Consider the following 18,541-nt stretch of genomic DNA (forward strand, 5'->3'; position numbering starts at 1 on the left):
CTGCCCAGGGCCAGCTCAAAGCAGATTACAAAACACCCAAGGTTAGGGTTTCTACAAGTAACAGCTGCCTTTGTTTAAAAGGCCTGGGTCAGGGCCTCCACAGCAGCGGGGCTCCGGGGCGGGGCCCGGGGCGGGGCGCGGAGTCCGGTCCAGGGCTGGGAAGGGCCGAGTGTGGAGTTGAGCCGACGCGTTCCCCAGGTGCAGGCTCGCAGGCGAGGCCTGTGCCGGCGGCCGTGCGGCATGAGTCTCTCCTGGAAGGAGCGGGCCTTCCTGGCCCTGCTGGGCGCAGCCACGGCCTCAGGCCTCGTGGTGCTCATCCTCATCCTGGTGGAGGCCAGCAGCGTCCTCCTGCCAGCAGACACCAAGGTGCAGGGCAGCACCACAGCGGGGGCGGCCGGGGCGGGGGGCTGGGACGCAGCCCCTGCGGCCCCCTGACCTCCTGACCTCCATGCTGTCCCTAGTTCGGGATTGTGTTTGATGCCGGCTCCTCCCACACCTCGCTCTTCTTGTACCAGTGGCAAGCAGACAAGAAGAACAACTCGGGTGTCATTAGCCAGGCCCTGGCCTGCCACGTGGAGGGTCAGTGGGGCAGCGGGCAGCCTGCTGGGTGGAGGGGCTCGGGCGGCCTGCTGTGTGGAGGGGCTCGGGCGGCCTGCTGTGTGGAGGGGCTCGGGCGGCCTGCTGGGTGGAGGGGCGGCGGGCGGCCTGCTGGGTGGAGGGGCTCGGGCGGCCTGCTGGGTGGAGGGGCTCGGGCGGCCTGCTGGGTGGAGGGGCAGCGGGCGGCCTGCTGGGTGGAGGGGCTCGGGCGGCCTGCTGGGTGGAGGGGCTCGGGCGGCCTGCTGGGTGGAGGGGCTCGGGCGGCCTGCTGGGTGGAGGGGCTCGGGCGGCCTGCTGGGTGGAGGGGCTCGGGCGGCCTGCTGGGTGGAGGGGCTCGGGCGGCCTGCTGGGTGGAGGGGCTCGGGCGGCCTGCTGGGTGGAGGGGCTCGGGCGGCCTGCTGGGTGGAGGGGCTCGGGCGGCCTGCTGGGTGGAGGGTCAGTGGGGCGGTGGGGCCTGCAGGGTGGAGGGGCGGCGGGGCAGTAGGAAGCCTGGGCCAGGCCCTGGCCTGTCAGGACTCCTACCTTCACGATAAGCTGTTTCCTCAGCCCTCAGCAAGTTGACATAAAGGAAGAGCCCCGATGGGGCAGTGCGTGGGCACAGCCTCATGGTCAGCCATGGAGAGTAGAGCCGGACCCATCTTCTGGCCAGGACGCAGACCGCGCCCCTCTCCCAAGCCTCCTTCGGGCCCCTTGCCTGACGTTTCTCCCGCCGGCTTGTATGTCTGCCTTGGCTGTGTCCCTCTCTGCCTGACCCCCCTTTCCGGGCACCTGTGTGGCTCTGAGGGCAACGCCCTGTGGTGCCCTGGGGTCTCTTTGTGCTCAGAGGCAGAGCTTGAGGTGAGGGGCCTCCGGCCAGCCTCTCCAGAAGCGCTAAGGAGCACCCACCCTGCCCAGCCATGCATCTTGGCTCCAGGTCCTTCTGGCCAGTGGCTGCCTTGCCTGGCGCTGATTCCCTGCTCCCCACACACCAGCCCTCTGGCTCAGAGCTCCTTCCTCTCTGGTGACAGAGAGGCCACTGGGCTCAAGCATGGGCAATTCAGATGATCTCACCTTAAGGTCTTTGGCAAAGGGCAGGGGGGACTTGAACTCAAGCCTGGCAAGGTCTCTGAGCTTTTTTGCCCAGTGTTCTTCTACTTGAGTGACAGTTCCACTTTCAGCTTTTAGGGGTGTGTGTGTGTGTGTGGTTGACTGAAGTCTCATGGACGTTCCTGCCCAGGCTGCCTTCAAACCACGATCCTCAGATCTCAGCCTCCTGAGTAGCCAGGCTCTTGTGTGTGGGTTGAGATAGGGTTTCACTGTGTGACCCTACTAGCCTTGAGCTCTCTGCCACTGAAGTGCTTGGTGAAGGATCCTTCACATCCATTCCAGGGGACCATGCAGAGGCAGGCAGGCACAGGGGGGGAGATTATTACAAGGTTTATTAGAGGAGCCGTAGCTCCCCCCAGAGGGAGCACATGGCGTCTATCCCTATCCGGGTAGCAGGGGAGTCTGGGGGCAGGAAGTGAGGTAGGTGGAGCTCTGGGTGGAGGGGGGTGGGAGCAGGCTGTGGGCGGGAACTGCAGGGCTGGGCGGAGCTGAGGACCCAAGGTGGGCGTGATGCTAACACTTGGAATAGCTACCACTGGTAAGAGCACCGACAAAGGCTGCTCAAACAAAATGTGAGTCACGCACAGGCTGAAAGCAGGGGTGCAGGCCTGTCCGCGGAGACCACCATTCACCACACTCACAGGCTGGGCCTTGACCTGCCCGGGCGCTGCGTTTCAGGACCTGGAATCTCCTCCTACGCCTCGGACCCCACGCAGGCTGGTGAGAGCCTGAAGGGCTGCCTGGGGGAGGCACTGGGGCTGATCCCTAAGGCTCAGCATCGGGACACAGCCACGTTCCTGGGCGCCACGGCCGGCATGCGGCTGCGGTGAGGGACCCCAGGCTGTGTCCCCAGAGTGGCTGCGGTCGGGGAGGGGGGAAGTCTCCTGCTACGACGAGGCCTGGTCCTCCCACCCAGCCAGAAGAACGGCTCCCTGGCAAGGGGCATCCTGGCTGCAGTCACTCGGGTGCTGAGCCAGTCTCCTGTGGATTTTTGGGGTGCGGAAATCCTGACGGGGCGAGATGAAGGTTCCTTCGCCTGGATCACCATCAACTATGCCCTGGGAAGGCTGGTCAAGGTGTGTGTGGGCAGCCCGAGGGTGGGGCGGGGGCCTGCGGTCAGGGGCGTGGGGCTGGGGCTGTCTGGCAGGCAGTGGGGTCGGCGGGCGTGGCCGTCCCGGCGGGGCTGAGCGTCCATCCGTTGTCAGTACTCCTCGTCTGGAGAATGGATTCAGCCCGCCGAGTGGGCTCCAGTGGGCATCCTGGACATGGGCGGCGCCTCCACCCAGATCAGCTTCGTGCCTGCGGCCCCCATCCTGGACCAGAGCACCCAGACCACCTTCCGCCTGTATGGCAGGAACTACAGTGTCTACACTCACAGCTACCTCTGCTACGGGCGTGACGCGGCGCTGGGCAGGCTCCTGGCGGCCTTGGTGCAGGTCAGGCGCCGGCTGGCGAGGCAGGGAGGGGGGCGGCTGGAGAGGGGGGCGGGCTGCCGGAGTGCACACCTCCTTCCCCTCCCAGCAGAGCGGCCCCCAAAGGCCGGTCCATCACCCGTGCTACCACAGCGGCTACCAGGTCGTGCTGCCCCCGGCCGCCCTGCACAGCTCGCCCTGCACCTCCGGCTCGGCCGCCCCGGAGCCCCCCTGGAACCTCACCGTCCTGGGGACCGGCAACCCTGCCGCCTGCCTGGCGGCCATCCGGGCACTCTTCAATTTCTCCAGCTGCGCGGGCCAACGCGAGTGTGCCTTCAACGGGGTCTACCAGCCCCCACTGCGGGGCCGCTTCTACGTGAGCCCAGCCCCTGGCCCTGGCTGCCCTCCCGCTGGGCCCCAGAGTGACCAGGAAGGGCGGGGTCAGGTGGGACGGGAGGAGCCCTGATTGGCTCCTAGGGTCTCCGGTGCCATGGGGGGGGCGGTGACAGGCAGCAATTCCTCTCCTCCCCAGGCCTTCTCCAATTTCTACCACACCTTCAGCTTCCTGAACCTCACCTCCAGGCAGCCACTAGGCACCGTCAACACCACCATCTGGGAGTTCTGCCAGCGGCCCTGGAGGCTGGTGGGTGGGCCCTGGGCACCTGCCCTGTGGGATCCCTGTGCTGGCAGCCAGCGGGCGGGCCTCGGGCCTCGCTGGTCAGGGAGTGTGGGGGCCTTCAGCCTCACTACCGCTCACCCCAGGCCTCAGGCAATTGGGTTTGGGGGAAGCCATGGGTAGAGAGGGAAGACAGTTCCGTGGTCTGGCTGCTGGAGGGCGGGGGCGGGGTCCTGGCCCTGAGCCCTGTGGGACCAGCCTCTGGGTAGCATGCGGTGTGTCACCCGGCTGGGCCCTCTAGGCCATAGCGTGGTCTCCGTGGGGCCCTTGGCTCCCGGGAGGGCCTGGCCGGCCGCTGTCTCGGGGCTCATCGGGCCAGGACCTGTGCTGGGTGCGGTGCCCTCACCCGCTCCCCGGCGCTGGACCCCAGGTGGAGGCCAGCTACCCTGGACAGGAGCGCTGGCTGTGCAGCCTCTGCGCCTCGGGCCTCTACATCCTCACGCTGCTGCAGCAGGGCTACGGCTTCAGTGCAGACACCTGGCCCAGCATCGACTTTCAGGAGCAGGTGACCACGGCCCCCAGCCCGGCCCCTCTGCCCCTCTGAGGGGATAGGATGGGCTCAGAGGCAGCTGTGCACTGCCCTGAGAGGCCCCGTGTCCGGCAGGCTGGCGGCGTGGACATCGGCTGGACGCTGGGCTACATGCTGAACTTGACGGGCATGATTCCCGCCGAGGCGCCGGCTCCAGGGCGGGTGCAGAGCTACGGCGTGTGGACAGCTGGCATCGTGTTCCTGGTGCTGACCATTGGGACCGTTCTCGGGGCTGGCGCCGTCCAGCTCCTCTGGCCCCAGGAGTAGACGGAGCCTGACTAGCATGGATGGCAGGGGTGACGAGGGCGTGGTGTATGAGGGGCAGGGACCTGGATATCTGTTGTCCAAACCTGGGGAGCATTGGTGGCCCGGGCAGTAGACAGCTGTCCCCAGGCCCCGGGCATCCTGAGCCCACGACCCTCGCCAGCTGCTGACCCCTGAGGGCTCTGGGCAGGCAGACACCCAGGGTGACACCTTGACAACCTTGGGTCATGTGGCCACGGACGGAGTCCCAGGCCCTCAGGCATGGGCAGGGGGTGGGAGCAGGGCCAGCTAAGGGGGAAGCGGGGCTGTGGCTGGCAGGGAGCCAGGCGGTGGGGCCACGCCTCCTCTGTGGGAGCTGGGCTGGACTCCTCCACTGCAGGGCCCAGAACACTGACCACAGGGGGCAGTTTTTATTAAAAGCAGACGACACAAGATCATTCAGTGCTGGTCAGGGCTCGGGGGCTGTGAGGGTTCCACGCAGGTGCCAGCCGGAGCCACGAAGCACTTGGGGAAAAGGCCGACACGGCCATCACGGTGCCCCTCCAGCCACGCCGCATCCACTGCAGGAACATGCAGTCGAGTCTGCTCCGAGCCCAGGCTGCTGAGCCTGGACACACCCGCCCACCTCCAGCCCCGGGAGCTCTGGGCAGCCCCAGGCAGCTGGCTGTACCTTCACACAGGACATCTAGCACGTCCCCTTGGTCGAAGGCCAGGTCTGCAGGACCTTGGGCTGAGTAGCTGTGCTGGGCCACCACCTGGTGGAGGACTGGCCGGCCTCCGGCTGCCTGTGGGAAGAGGGTGGGTTATGGGGGCGGCCTGGAGCCGGGGTCCCCTGCATCTGGACAGACAGACGGCCTGGAGCCGGGGGTCCCCCAGCATCTGGACAGACGGACGGCCTGGAGCCGGGGTCCCCTGCATCTGGACAGACAGACGGCCTGGAGCCGGGGTCCCCCAGCATCTGGACGGACGGACGGCCTGGAGCCAGGGTCCCCTGCATCTGGATGGGCAGATGGCCTGGAGCCGGGGTCCCCTGCACCTGGATGGGCAGATGGCCTGGAGCCGGGGTCCCCTGCACCTGGATGGGCAGATGGCCTGGAGCCGGGGTCCCCTGCACCTGGATGGGCAGATGGCCTGGAGCCGGGGTCCCCTGCACCTGGATGGGCGGCCGGCCTGGAGCCGGGGGTCCCCTGCACCTGGATGGGCAGATGGCCTGGAGCCGGGGTCCCCTGCACCTGGATGGGCAGATGGCCTGGAGCCGGGGTCCCCTGCACCTGGATGGGCAGATGGCCTGGAGCCGGGGTCCCCTGCACCTGGATGGGCGGCCGGCCTGGAGCCGGGGTCCCCTGCACCTGGATGGGCAGATGGCCTGGAGCCGGGGTCCCCTGCACCTGGATGGGCAGATGGCCTGGAGCTGGGGTCCCCTGCACCTGGATGGGCGGCCGGCCTGGAGCCGGGGTCCCCTGCACCTGGATGGGCAGATGGCCTGGAGCCGGGGTCCCCTGCACCTGGATGGGCAGATGGCCTGGAGCCGGGGTCCCCTGCACCTGGATGGGCAGATGGCCTGGAGCCGGGGTCCCCTGCACCTGGATGGGCAGATGGCCTGGAGCCGGGGTCCCCTGCACCTGGATGGGCAGATGGCCTGGAGCCGGGGTCCCCTGCACCTGGATGGGCAGATGGCCTGGAGCCGGGGTCCCCTGCACCTGGATGGGCGGCCGGCCTGGAGCCGGGGTCCCCTGCACCTGGATGGGCAGATGGCCTGGAGCCGGGGTCCCCCTCACTCACCCGGCACTGGAGCCGCAGGCCCCTGCACCCGTCTTCGTCCCTCCACGCCCCCTGCAGTGAGTCCTCCCCGTGGATGGGTGTCCACAAGCCCTCCTCACCGGGGGCTTGGTAACTGCGAAGAGTCCTCAGGGTAGGCCGGGGCTGCCGCCACGGGGTACAGAGGGCAGTGCCAAGGCAGCGCCCGGAAGGGAGCCTTGACAGCCCTCCCGTGTGGTCGGCCTCCACCTGCCCGGCCTCCCGTGTGGTCGGCCTCCCGCGCGGCCCTGTCTTCCAGCAGCAGCATGGACCCTGGGCCTGGCAGGGATGCCTGCCTGACCCCAAACTACCTCTCGCCCGGGCTGGCCCACTGTGTCCCCCCCCCCCGCTCCAGCTCACCCCCCTCGTTCAGACCACCCATCCCCTTCCACCCCGGGATGGCACCCGGTCCTACCTGAGCTGCCCCAGCAGGGCCTGGCGCGGGAGGGCCTGAGCCAGAAGAGCCCTGAGGGCGGCCAGGCCGGCGCCCCTGGGGGCCTCCAGGGCCACCGTGAAGACACACTGCACGGTGACGGGCGCCGAGGGCTCCAGGCCGGCTGCCGCGGCTCCCTGGGGACAGAACGGGCCCCTCAGACCTGAGAGGGCTGAGGGCGGGAAGGGCCGGGAGGGGACGGGGCACGGGGTGGGAGGGCGGCTCTCACCACAGTGGCTGAGGGCTCCGATGCCGACCGCCCTGCGGGGTAGAGCAAGGGGGGCTGTCACCGCTTCCCCCACGGAGGAGAGCGAAGATGTGGAGAGCAGCGGCTGCTAGGCATCTTGGTGCTGTCCCAAGCTTTCCAGGTCTACCTCCCCACCCCCACGGCCTCTGACCCCGCACCCCCCCATGGCCTCTGACCCCGCATCCCCCCCACGGCCTCTGACCCCGCACCCCCCCAACGGCCTCTGACCGCGCATCCCCCCCCACGGCCTCTGACCCTACACCCCCCATGACCTCTGACCCCACATCCCCCACCCACGGCCTCTGACCCTACACCCCCCACGACCTCTGACCCCACACCCCCCCACAGCCTCTGACCCCACATCCTCCCCCACGGCCTCTGACCCCGCATCCTCTCCCACGGCCTCTGAACCCGCATCCCCATGGCCTCTGACCCTACTCCCCCCCCCCCCCAACCGGCCGGAGCTCCCTCACCTGAGGACGGAGGGGCCTGTGCGCCCACCTGCTCCTGCTGCGGCCTCTGCAAGGAAAGCCAGAGCTGCGTGTGGCCAGGGCGGCAGAGCGGGGCAGGTGACCGCCTCACAACAAAGTTCCCTACCAAGGCCTGTCCTGGCCCAGCAGGGGGGGGTCGCGTGTGGGTGGGGCTGCGGCTAGAAGGAGGTCGCCAGCTGGACTGCGCTGCCAGTCAGGTCTCCAGGCCCTGAGCCAGGCCTGGCGGGGCCACGTCTTCCCAGACCCACCGGGAGGCCCCAGTGCCATTTGTGGGTGACCTGGTCACCCCAAGATGGAGTCCAGGGAGGTGCCCACCTTAAGGTAGCCTGTGTTGGAGGAAGTGTAGGTGGGGGTGGCACTGAACTGTGAGGAGGAGGAGGAGGAGGAGGAGGAGGAGGAGGAGGAGGAGGAGGAGGAGGTCGAGGTCCTGAGCTGTGGGGAGGAGGAAGAGGAGGAGGAAGAGGAGGAAGAGGAGGAGGTCCTGAGCTATAGGGAGGAGGTGGGGGAGGGAGAGGGAGGAGGAGGTCCTGAGCTCCAAGGAGGAGGAGGAGGAGGGGGGGGAGGGGGAGGAGGAGGAGGAGGGGGAGGAGGAGGAGGAGGGGGAGGAGGAGGAGGGGGAAGAGGAGGGGGAGGAGGAGGAGGAGGGGGAGGGGGAGGAGGAGGAGGGGGAGGAGGAGGAGGAGGAGGGGGAGGAGGAGGAGGGGGAGGAGGAGGAGGGGGAGGAGGAGGAGGGGGAAGAGGAGGGGGAGGAGGAGGGGGAGGAGGGGGAGGAGGAGGGGGAGGAGGGGGAGGAGGAGGGGGAGGAGGAGGGGGAGGAGGAGGGGGAGGAGGGGGAGGAGGAGGGGGAGGAGGAGGGGGAGGAGGAGGGGGAGGAGGGGGAGGAGGAGGGGGAGGAGGAGGGGGAGGAGGGGGAGGAGGAGGAGGAGGAGGAGGAGGAGGAGGTCGAGGTCCTGAGCTGTGGGGAGGAGGAAGAGGAGGAGGAAGAGGAGGAAGAGGAGGAGGTCCTGAGCTATAGGGAGGAGGTGGGGGAGGGAGAGGGAGGAGGAGGTCCTGAGCTCCAAGGAGGAGGAGGAGGAGGAGGGGGGGGAGGAGGAGGAGGAGGGGGAGGAGGAGGAGGAGGGGGAGGAGGAGGAGGAGGGGGAGGAGGAGGAGGAGGGGGAGGAGGAGGAGGAGGGGGAGGAGGAGGAGGGGGAGGGGGAGGAGGAGGAGGGGGAGGAGGGGGAGGAGGAGGGGGAGGAGGGGGAGGAGGAGGGGGAGGAGGGGGAGGAGGGGGAGGAGGAGGGGGAGGAGGGGGAGGAGGGGGAGGAGGAGGGGGAGGAGGGGGAGGAGGGGGAGGAGGAGGAGGAGGAGGGGGAGGAGGGGGAGGAGGTCCTGAGCCGAGGGGAGGGTGGGGGTCTTGCTTGCAGTGCTGGGCACACCAGAGCTGACCTGGGCCCTGACTTAAGCTGAGGTCAGCATGAGGAGGGCAGGGAGGGCTGGGTCAGGAAGTCAGGTAGACCAGGTAGACCCATGGGCAGGTACTGAGGCCTTGCGCCTCGGGAGGGGACCGGAGCCCTGAGAACAGAGTGGACTGAGCATCTGGGGGAGAGAAGAGCCGGTGGCCGGCGTCCCGAGTCCGAGTGAGACATGAGGCCTGTGGCTGGAGTCTCAGGAGGAAAGCCGGGCACTGCCGCTGCCTCTGGACCTCACCTTGTCCCTAGGCAGTCACGGCCCACCCACCGCCTGCCCCAGAGCCCTAGGATGGCCCGGCCACCCATCCGAGAGGCTGGTGGCTGGGCTGGCTATGTGCCAGCGAGCCTGCCCCTCCACGTCCCCGGCCAGGCTGTCCCCCAGGGGGTCCAGGCTCACTCACTGGGTCCTGGTAGGGGGTGGACAGGATGCGGTCAGTGCTCACTTCAGGCTCTGCAGCAGGGGGGCGGGGGTGGGGGCTGGCTCCTTGCAGGTCCGGGACTTGGGCCCTGGGAGAGAACAGTGCCCTCTCCTCAGGCAGGCTTTGTCCAGCCTGGAGCTCATGGCCCTGCCCCGGCCTGTCTGCTCAGCCCAGCAGCCCTGAGGGGTGGCGGAGATTCCCGGACTCATCCCGTTCCCCAGCTCCACAGCTTCGGCATCACTCCACGTCACAGAGCCCGTGGCCCGTGGGGGCCAGTGAGGCTGAGGTCACTCCTGGCCAGCTTGGCCCAGAGCCCTGCTGCTTCATGTGCGCTGTGTGGGCCACAGAGACCACAGGTGTACCCCCCATCCCAACCCACCTCCCAGGCAGGCGGCTTGTGCAGAAAGAATCAGAACACGGGGAGGGAAAAGGTGGGCAGGTGACCCGTCCCCAGCACCAGGATTCTCATCAGTTGTACGTGTCAGGAGTGACGGTCCTACCCCCTGACTGGTGGAGCAGCAAGCCCAGGCCTCACGTGCGAGGCCTCTGCTGTGTAGGGCAGGCAGAGGCCCTCTCCTGGTGCTGCAGCCCTGGGACCAGCTTCTCTGTCGGCTGCACACACCTGGAGGGACAAAGCAGCAACCTCGCCCTGGCCAAGAGGGGCAGACAGGCCTCCCTCAATGGCTCCTGATGGTCCAGGGCCCATGTGCTGTTTGCAGGCCCTCCCCCAGGGACGGTGACCACCGCAGCCAGCACCCCATCCCTTCTGAGAGGGGGCTGGACACCAGGGACCAAAGAGGACTCAGGACCCCCACCATTCTCTTTGTGGCCAGTGGCCAGTCCTGTCATGCCGGGCGGGGACAAGCCTGGGACTGCCAGAGGCTGCCCACCTACCTGCTGGGGCTGGACACCTGAGTGCTGGTCACCAAGGCTGGAGGAGGCCACCACCTGGCGGGGGACAGGGCACGCTATGTCGGGGCCTTCTCGGGCCTATCTTCAGCCCACACTGCTTGCTAAGGCTCCCGGATCTCCCGTCTATGGGTGGCGGGCTGTGTGCCCGGCCCTGGCCTGCCAGACCACCCCAGTACACAAGAAGTTCATCACAAAGAGGACACGCCAATAATCTGGAGTTATGTTCTCATGACTTCTGCAGATGCCCCTCTCCCCCAGCACCAGTCTGCTCATGGGCACCGCCCTGGGCCCGGGTGACATTGCAGCGACCACAGGGTGTGGCCAGCCGAGGGGCCACCAGGGCAAAACCAACGCGAGCAAAAATAGGACGCTGAGACGGGCTCTTCTCCCAAACGCCTCCCACCCTTGCAGCAAACCCCGCCAAGGCGCCCGCTGGCCCTGACCTGGGGCAGGGGTGTGCTGTCTGTAACGGAGATGGAGAGACGCCGGTGCTGGGGTGGCGGGGAGAAGAGCCCAGACGCGGCCCTGCCTCAGGCCCGCGGCCCTGCTCCACTCCAACCCCAGGGAGCACGCTGAGGAGGGTCCCCTGGCCCGCGCCCGCACTGGCAGCACGCGAGTTGCCCACTGTCAACACAGGCTGCGGCCGTCCCTGGGCCCCGCAGACACGCAGGCCGGGCCCGGGACCCTCACCTTGGCCTGGCCGAGGAAATCCACCGGCTGCAGGAGCTCCAGGTGTCGTCTGTAGGGCTGGAAGACCTCACCCCTGGGGACCTGCCGGGGCTCCAGCGGCACCTGATTCTGGGGCGGAGCCATTGCAACTCAGCGGCTGCCCAGCCGAGCTACAGAGCACTCAGCCTGAGAGCGGAAGGGCTCCCTGGGGCCCTCCACAGCCCCCGTGTGTCACCGCTGGTCCCAGGGCCCACGCCCGCCCGCGGCCCTCACCTGCACCTGGCCCAGGGCCGTGTCCAGGCCGCCTCGGGCCCCCTCTGGCCACCTGGAGATGGCCTCCCGTAGAGTGCTGGCAGCCTCAGTCCAGAGCCCCAGCTGGCACTGCACCGATGCCACATTGTACAGCACCTAGGAGTGCGGGTGGAGCTGACCGGGCCTGGGCTTCACCTGGTCCAGCCCCAGCCCCAGCTGGCATGGGAGCCATGGGCTGCACCTGGCTCCTGGGCACCTGCCTGGCCCCAGCAGGAGTGGCTGGGTGCCGTGCCCTGCCGTGGGTGCCCTGCCCCGGGTGCTGTTCAACCCTAGAAGGGACATGTTCCACTTTGGTCTCTTCTTTTTTTCTTGGAACACCGGACACTGTTCTTTGTAAGATGGCCCTTTGGCTGTTTCAGAGTCGGCTGCTGGTGTCAGCCCAAGGGACAGAGGACACGGCCTGCACCGGCCAGCCAGACAAAGCTATGGCTGTCCCGGGGCCCCTGCCCAAAGTGGGGTCAAGCTGTGCTCTGAGCCACTCCAAACACCCTCAGTCGCTGCTGGGGGTGGTGGGGTGAGTACACGCCGGCCCAGATTCGCTCCACAAAGACCCCACTGCCCGCTCGGGCTCCGTTCTGTGGCCTGCGCTGTGCCTGCCACAGTCCCCACGCTAGCAGGGGACACCGCCCCGGGCCGCAGATGGTGTGTCATTAGACCCTGGCTTCCCCCATGATCCTTCGCTGTGACTCACACTGGCCCCAGAGGACTGAAGACAGGGACACAGCCCTCCCTCGGGGAGGGAGCAGAGCGCCCCTTCCTGCTCTGTCCCTCCAGTGGCCTCTTAACTGGCCACCTATTGCCAACCCTGTTCCTGTCCTCTCCCAGAAAGGCCTGAGTAGTTCTCCCCCGCCCCCAGAAGAGGGGGCGCTGGGGCTCCAGGTCTGCGTGACTCACGGCGACCCTGAGGCCTCTCACAGCTGCGCCCCGGCCTGCGAGTCAAGACCCCGGAGACCCTGAGGCCTCTCACAGCTGCGCCCCGGCCTGCGAGTCAAGACCCCGGAGCCCCCGGGGGCTCCGACCACACCCCAAGGCCCGCTAACACCCCTCCTTAGACGGCACCCGTGCCTGCTCACCTCCCAGGCCTGCAGCCGGAAGTGGAGGCCCAGCTGCGTGTAGTCAATGGTGGCGTTGCCCCTCAGCTGTGCTAGGGCCCGCTGGAAGTCCAGCAGGGCCTCCTGGAACCTGTGGGCAGTGGTGGCCTCAGCAGAGCATGGAAAGGGCTGGGCCTCGGGAAAGGCAGGGGGCCGTGCCACCCACCCAGGCCTCAGCTCCAAGGAGCCCCAGGGCGGGACGCAGGGGCCTGTGCTGAGGGGAGGCGCTGTGGGGCTGGGTTTGCTGCCCTGCTCGCCATCCGGCCTGAGGCCCTGCGCCACGCACCGCCCTGCCTCAGGAGAGCCTCCTCCTCCACACTGCTCGCTCTCTACCTCTCGAGGACGGCCCGGCTCCCACCAGAGCCACCCCCAGCCGGCATCTGGCTGACCGGAGCTGAGATCTGCAGTCCTCCCTTGGAGAGCCAGTGACCACTGTGCCAGTCCTTAGTGCACACTGCAAAACGGCCACCTGACTACCGCAGGTGACAGGGAAGAGCCAGGGTGCCGAGCCCCCCGTGGACCTTAGCAGAGACAGAGACCAGGCGTGGACCCCAGCCCGGCAAAGCACCCCACCCAGGAGGCGGCATACAGGAATGGAAGGAGGCGGGCACAGGAGGGGAGGCGGGCACAGGAGGGGAGGCGGGCACAGGAAGGACGCGGGCACAGGAAGGAGGCGGGCACAGGAGGGGAGGCAGGCACAGGAGGGGAGGCGGGCACAGGAAGGAGGCGGGCACAGGAGAGGAGGCGGGCACAGGAAGGAGGCGGGCACAGGAGGGGAGGCGGGCACAGGAGGGGAGGTGGGCACAGGAAGGAGGCGGGCACAGGAAGGAGGCGGGCACAGGAAGGAGGTGGGCACAGGAGGGGAGGCGGGCACAGGAAGGAGGCGGGCACAGGAGGGGAGGCGGGCACAGGAAGGAGGCGGGCACAGGAAGGAGGCGGGCACAGGAGGGGAGGCGGGCACAGGAAGGAGGCGGGCACAGGAAGGAGGCGGGCACAGGAAGGAGGTGAGCACAGGAGGGGAGGCGGGCACAGGAAGGAGGCAGGCACAGGAAGGAGGCGAGCACAGGAGGGGAGGCGGGCACAGGAAGGAGGCGGGCACAGGAGGGGAGGCGGGCACAGGAAGGAGGCGAGCACAGGAGGGGAGGCGGGCACAGGAAGGAGGCGGGCACAGGAGGGGAGGCGGGCACAGGAGGGGAGGCGGGCACAGGAAGGAGGCGGGCACAGGAGGGGAGGCGGGCACAGGAAGGAGGCGGGCACAGGAGGGGAGGCGGGCACAGGAGGGGAGGCGGGCACAGGAGGGGAGGCGGGCACAGGAAGAAGGCGGGCACAGGAGGGGAGGCGGGCACAGGAGGGAGGCGGGCACAGGAAGGAGGCGGGTACAGGAAGGAGGCGGGCACAGGAAGGAGGCGGGCACAGGAAGGAGGCGGGTACAGGAAGGAGGCGGGCACAGGAAGGAGGCGGGCACAGGAGGGGAGGCGGGCACAGGAGGGGAGGCGGGTACAGGAGGGGAGGTGGGCACAGGAAGGAGGCGGGCACAGGAAGGAGGCGGGCACAGGAAGGAGGCGGGCACAGGAAGGAGGCGGGTACAGGAAGGAGGCGGGCACAGGAAGGAGGCGGGCACAGGAAGGAGGCGGGCACAGGAGGGGAGGCGGGTACAGGAGGGGAGGCGGGCACAGGAAGGAAGCGGGCACAGGAAGGAGGCGGGCACAGGAAGGAGGCGGGCACAGGAAGGAGGCGGGTACAGGAAGGAGGCGGGCACAGGAAGGAGGCGGGCACAGGAGGGGAGGCGGGCACAGGAAGGAGGCGGGCACAGGAAGGAGGCGGGCACAGGAGGGGAGGCGGGCACAGGAAGGAGGCGGGCACAGGAGGGGAGGCGGGCACAGGAAGGAGGCGGGTACAGGAAGGGGGTAGGGAGCGAGTCTGCAGGACTCAGTGACTGGGGCAGCCATGGTTCTGACCTCTCCAGCTGGAAGTTGACCACTCCTCGCTGGAGGAAGCCCACCGCCATGCAGGTGTCCTTGGTGACAGCCTGGTCAAATGCCTGGGGACAGAAACACCCAAGGGACAGCACAGTTCATGCCCAGTCAGCTGACACCCAAGGGACAGCACAGTTCATGCCCAGTCAGCGGACACCCAAGGGACAGCACAGTTCATGCCCAGTCAGCTGAGGCCTTGAGGCTCATGGAAGCCCACTGGTGGCCACAGCCGCCCAGGCGCTATTTTTTTTTTTTTTGTCAGTGGTGGGGCTTGAACTCTGGGCCTGGGCACTGTCCCTCAGTTCATCGGCTCAAGGCTAGCGCTCTACCACTTGAGCCACAGCACCACTTCTAGTTTTCTGATGGTTAGTTGGAGATAAGAGTCTCAAGGACTTTCCTGCCTGGGCTGGCTTTGAACCGTGATCCTCAGAGCTCAGCCTCCTGAGTAGCTAGGATTACAGGTGTGAGCCACCGGGGCCGGGCCCGCCCAGGTGCTTTGTGCCAGTTTATGGTTGTTCCTTCCTTGTGGCCAGAAGCCAATCTGTACACCATGGAGAAGAAGAGCAACACTAGACAGAAACACTTCAGCGTGTCACTAGCTACCTCTGTGGAACAGACCGTGAAGGCCTCTGTCTTCTAAAATCCGTTTTTTTGGTAGTCCACACAAAATGGCACACCAGATATTTATTACACCAGAACAGAAACACAGAAGCCCCAGTGGGACTGGCTTCCCTGATTCGAAGCACAGCTCTTCCCCAAGCAGGACTCCAGCGCGGTGGCTCCCAGTGTGGGAGGGGTGAGGGGCGGGTGCTGGGTTCAGGCTTGCAGTGCAGTCGCCCAGGGGAGACACTGCGGTGTGCTCCCAGTGTGGGAGGGGTGAGGGGGCGGGTGCTGGGTTCAGGCTGGGTTCAGGCTTGCAGTAGTCGCCCAGGGGAGACACTGCTCCCCAGTGCTGTCCCACCACACCCGGCAGCCACGTCCAACGTGACCGGCTTTCATTTCACCACGCAGGGGAGCTAGGAGGGCCCTCCCCAGCCCACCCGCTCTGTGATTACTCTTACTAATTGTAGCTTCTCCTTCTACTTTCTAGAACTTCCAAACTGCTGGCTAAATACGTCTGTGCTCCTGTGAATACTAATGTTGCCGATTTAGGCAGTAACGCCCCCTGCCCCCACGCCCCCCGTCTTCCTCTTACAGTAGAGAATGAAGCGTGGCTCTGCCCGGAGTTACAGTAGTTACACAGCGCATGAGCAGGTGAGGACCAGCTCTCCTAACATATGACTCACCATTTAATTGCCTAGCCATAGACGGTTACATTTCCTGGATAATATGTTAAAGGGGAAGTTGTTTTCTGAGATGATTGCAGGTGCAAGTTCAAATGTAAGCAACAACACAGGCCTATATGGAAAATGAACTTACTACTTGTGGGTGGGGATGGAATGGAAAAACTAGGAGTCTGTGAGGAACGGGGTGACATTGTTCCAAAGGAAATGTACTCATGATCGGACTTATATAACAGCAACCCCTCTGTACATCACCTTTATAACAACCAGTACAATATTTTAAAAGAAATAATACAGGAGCTGGGAAGGTGGCTCAGTGGTAGAGTGCTTGCCTTGCATGCCTGAGGCCCTGGGTTCGATTCCTCAGCACCACATAAACAAAAAGAAAAAAGCCGGAAGTGGTGCTGTGGCTCAAGTGGTAGAGCGCCGGCCTTGAGCTGAAGAGCTGAGGGACAGTGCCCAGGCCCAGAGTTCAGGCCCCACGACTAACAGAAAGAAAAAGAAAAAAAGAAAGAAAGAAAGAAAGAACACAGAAGGCCCCGTGCCCAGCACGTCCTGCTGGTGAGCTGTTGCAGGTTCTCCACCCCAGCGCTCTGTGCTCTGATTCCTGTCCCTGTCAGGCAACCGTCCCTGCTGAGTGCCTGGCCCTGGAAGGTGGAGGATGCTGCAGGCTTTGAGCCACACACCCAGCAGCATGAAGTATGAACAAGAAGTATTGAGAAAGGCAGAGAGAGTAGTGTGTGTGTGTGTGTGTGTGTGTGTGTGAGAGAGAGAGAGAGTGTGTGTGTGAGAGAGAGAGCGAGAGCGCGAGCGAGCGCACATCTGTGTACCTTCAACGCCAGGTCCTGTTTTAGGAGGCAGGAAGCAAGCAAGCAAACAGGGAGTTGAAACTGTTTCTCTCCATTACCACCCTTGGTCACATTCTTTCACCTGGGAACAGGTAGGCCCCCATTCTGATCCTGTCTCCAGACTGTTTTCAGGTATATTCCACCCAAGCATGCACCAGCACTGTCCCTCGCCTGTCCCTGGCCTGCCCCAGGGACTGTGGTGTTTGGCCCAGTTGGAGGCAGAAAGGGCACAAGGGGCTTTTGTCAGGGCGGGGCCAGGGCTCCTGCCTGCGTCCAGCTTCTCAGGGGAAACCCCAGGGAAGTATCAGGAAGGGAAGGGAGGCCCTTTGTAGGTGACTTCAGCACAAGGACCTTTTCCCCAAGGAGAACGGGACTCAGGGTCTCTTTTGTGCCCCACTGACACTCAGGGCCTCCCCCAGGATGAGGTCTAGGTCACCCACCCTGGGGTCCCCTGGGATGAGGTCTCAGTCTCTGGCCCCAGGGTGAGGTCTCAGGTCACCTGCCCGGGGTGAGGTCTCAGGTCACCTATCCCGGGGTGAGGTCTCAGGTCTCCTATCCTGGGGTGAGGTCTCGGGTCACCTATCCCGGGGTGAGGTCTCAGGTCACCTATCCTGGGGTGAGGTCTCAGGTCACCTGCCCGGGGTGAGGTCTCGGGTCACCTGCCCGGGGTGAGGTCTCAGGTCACCTGCCTGGGGTGAGGTCTCAGGTCACCTGCCTGGGGTGAGGTCTCGGGTCACCTGCCCGGGGTGAGGTCTCAGGTCACCTGCCCGGGGTGAGGTCTCAGGTCACCTGCCCGGGGTGAGGTCTTAGGTCACCTATCCTGGGGTGAGGTCTCGGGTCACCTGCCCGGGGTGAGGTCTTAGGTCACCTATCCTGGGGTGAGGTCTCAGGTCACCTGCCCGGGGTGAGGTCTTAGGTCACCTATCCTGGGGTGAGGTCTCGGGTCACCTGCCCGGGGTGAGGTCTCGGGTCACCTGCCCGAGGTGAGGTCTCGGGTCACCGGCCCGGGGTGAGGTCTCAGGTCACCTGCCCGGGGTGAGGTCTCGGGTCTCCTATCCCGGAGTGAGGTCTCGGGTCTCCTATCCCGGGGTGAGGTCTCGGGTCACCTGCCCGGGGTGAGGTCTCGGGTCACCTGCCCGGGGTGAGGTCTCGGGTCTCCTATCCCGGGGTGAGGTCTCGGGTCACCTGCCCGGGGTGAGGTCTCGGGTCACCTGCCCGGGGTGAGGTCTCCGTCTCCCGCCCGCGGGGCTCACCTGCAGCGCGGCCTGCGGGTCGCCGGCCAGCAGGTGCACGCAGCCCATGTTGAAGCACATCCGGGCGGGAGGCTCCCGGCTGGAGAAGAGGCGCAGAGCGCAGTCCCAGTCCCCGCGGGCCACGGCCTGCACGCCGCGGTGCCAGTCCCGCACCTGGTCCCCGAGCGAGCGCATGGTGGCCGGGACACCTGCGCGGCCGCGACCCAAGGCAGCGCCCGGAGCACCGCGAGGCGCGGCCGAGGCTCCACCCCTAGCTGCGGGCCTGGCCCCGCCCCGCGGACGGCCACGCCCCCATGATCACGACCCCGTCTCACCTACTCGACCACGCCCCCGACTGGCCCCGCCCACAAGCCCGCCTATTCCCCATTCGACCACGCCCCCGCCTTTCCGAAAGGCCTGGCCACGCCCACCGGCCACGGCCACGCCCTCTCCGCCTCCGGCGCCCGCTGGGGCTCGCCCCTCCCCACCCGGCCCCGCCCCTCAGGGCTTCCGCCCGAGCTCGGACTACAGGGCTTCCGGGTCCACCCAGCCGTCGGTGCGGCGGGAAAGCGGCCCGGGCGCGCTGCAGCCGAGAAGCTAAGGTTCCGGCCGTGCGTGCACGGTGCGCGGCGGGCCGGCCCGCGCAGGTGAGCGGTCACGCGCCGGGTGGCGGCCCGGTGGCCTCGGCCTCGCTGGCTGGTGACTCTAGGGCCAGATCAGGTCCAGCCGCGCAGGTCGCTGTGCGAGCCGGGCGCCGTCACCGGCCAGGCTCAGCTTTCAGGAAGCTTAGGGGCCCGGGAGGCGCGCGGCCGGGAG

The 18,541-nt window shown here is 66.8% G+C and overlaps 2 protein-coding genes across 7 annotated transcripts; one reads left to right on the forward strand and one right to left on the reverse strand.

Annotated features, from left to right (window-relative positions):
- Positions 1 to 240: 240 nt before the first annotated feature.
- Positions 241 to 4,567, forward strand: Entpd8 (ectonucleoside triphosphate diphosphohydrolase 8). 3 transcript variants are annotated; one of them, XM_042672688.1, is made up of 9 exons: positions 241 to 366; positions 462 to 579; positions 2,362 to 2,509; positions 2,600 to 2,759; positions 2,889 to 3,134; positions 3,208 to 3,471; positions 3,628 to 3,738; positions 4,142 to 4,276; positions 4,376 to 4,567. In XM_042672688.1, the coding sequence occupies exons 1-9, from the start codon at positions 241 to 243 to the stop codon at positions 4,565 to 4,567; spliced, it is 1,500 nt and encodes a 499-aa protein (XP_042528622.1). The 3 variants fall into 3 exon arrangements, with proteins under 3 accessions (XP_042528622.1, XP_042528623.1, XP_042528624.1); XM_042672689.1 differs by having other exon boundaries at positions 2,889 to 3,119; XM_042672690.1 differs by lacking the exon at positions 3,628 to 3,738 and having other exon boundaries at positions 2,889 to 3,119.
- Positions 4,568 to 4,965: 398 nt separating this feature from the next.
- Noxa1 (NADPH oxidase activator 1) lies at positions 4,966 to 17,981 on the reverse strand. Of its 4 annotated transcripts, XM_042672669.1 has the most exons (14): positions 17,747 to 17,981; positions 14,345 to 14,427; positions 12,369 to 12,477; positions 11,257 to 11,391; positions 11,005 to 11,112; positions 10,297 to 10,350; positions 9,903 to 10,024; positions 9,385 to 9,490; positions 7,515 to 7,560; positions 7,024 to 7,055; positions 6,777 to 6,931; positions 6,347 to 6,458; positions 5,235 to 5,349; positions 4,966 to 5,124 (listed from the first exon to the last, which is right to left on the reverse strand). In XM_042672669.1, the coding sequence occupies exons 1-14, from the start codon at positions 17,918 to 17,920 to the stop codon at positions 5,003 to 5,005; spliced, it is 1,473 nt and encodes a 490-aa protein (XP_042528603.1). In that variant the 5' UTR covers positions 17,921 to 17,981; the 3' UTR covers positions 4,966 to 5,002. The 4 variants fall into 4 exon arrangements, with proteins under 4 accessions (XP_042528603.1, XP_042528604.1, XP_042528605.1 ...); XM_042672670.1 differs by lacking the exon at positions 11,257 to 11,391; XM_042672671.1 differs by lacking the exons at positions 14,345 to 14,427; positions 17,747 to 17,981 and adding an exon at positions 12,720 to 12,806.
- Positions 17,982 to 18,541: the final 560 nt, after the last annotated feature.

This window comes from Dipodomys spectabilis, unplaced genomic scaffold (assembly GCF_019054845.1).
Source record: "Dipodomys spectabilis isolate Male_0828 unplaced genomic scaffold, ASM1905484v1 ptg000756l, whole genome shotgun sequence".
Lineage (NCBI taxonomy): Eukaryota > Metazoa > Chordata > Mammalia > Rodentia > Heteromyidae > Dipodomys > Dipodomys spectabilis.

Coding starts and splice junctions, on each gene's coding strand:
- Noxa1 (XM_042672669.1), bottom strand. CDS start 17,920: ATGCGCTCGCTCGGGGACCAGGTGCGGGACTGGCACCGCGGCGTGCAG. Junction 14,428..17,746: donor ACCCGCAGGCCGCGCTGCAG/GTGAGCCCCGCG, acceptor TTCTGTCCCCAG/GCATTTGACCAGGCTGTCAC. Junction 11,392..12,368: donor TCCGGCTGCAGGCCTGGGAG/GTGAGCAGGCAC, acceptor CCGCACTCCTAG/GTGCTGTACAATGTGGCATC.
- Entpd8 (XM_042672688.1), top strand. CDS start 241: ATGAGTCTCTCCTGGAAGGAGCGGGCCTTCCTGGCCCTGCTGGGCGCA. Junction 3,135..3,207: donor TGCAGGTCAGGCGCCGGCTG/GCGAGGCAGGGA, acceptor CCCTCCCAGCAG/AGCGGCCCCCAAAGGCCGGT. Junction 3,472..3,627: donor CACTGCGGGGCCGCTTCTAC/GTGAGCCCAGCC, acceptor TCTCCTCCCCAG/GCCTTCTCCAATTTCTACCA.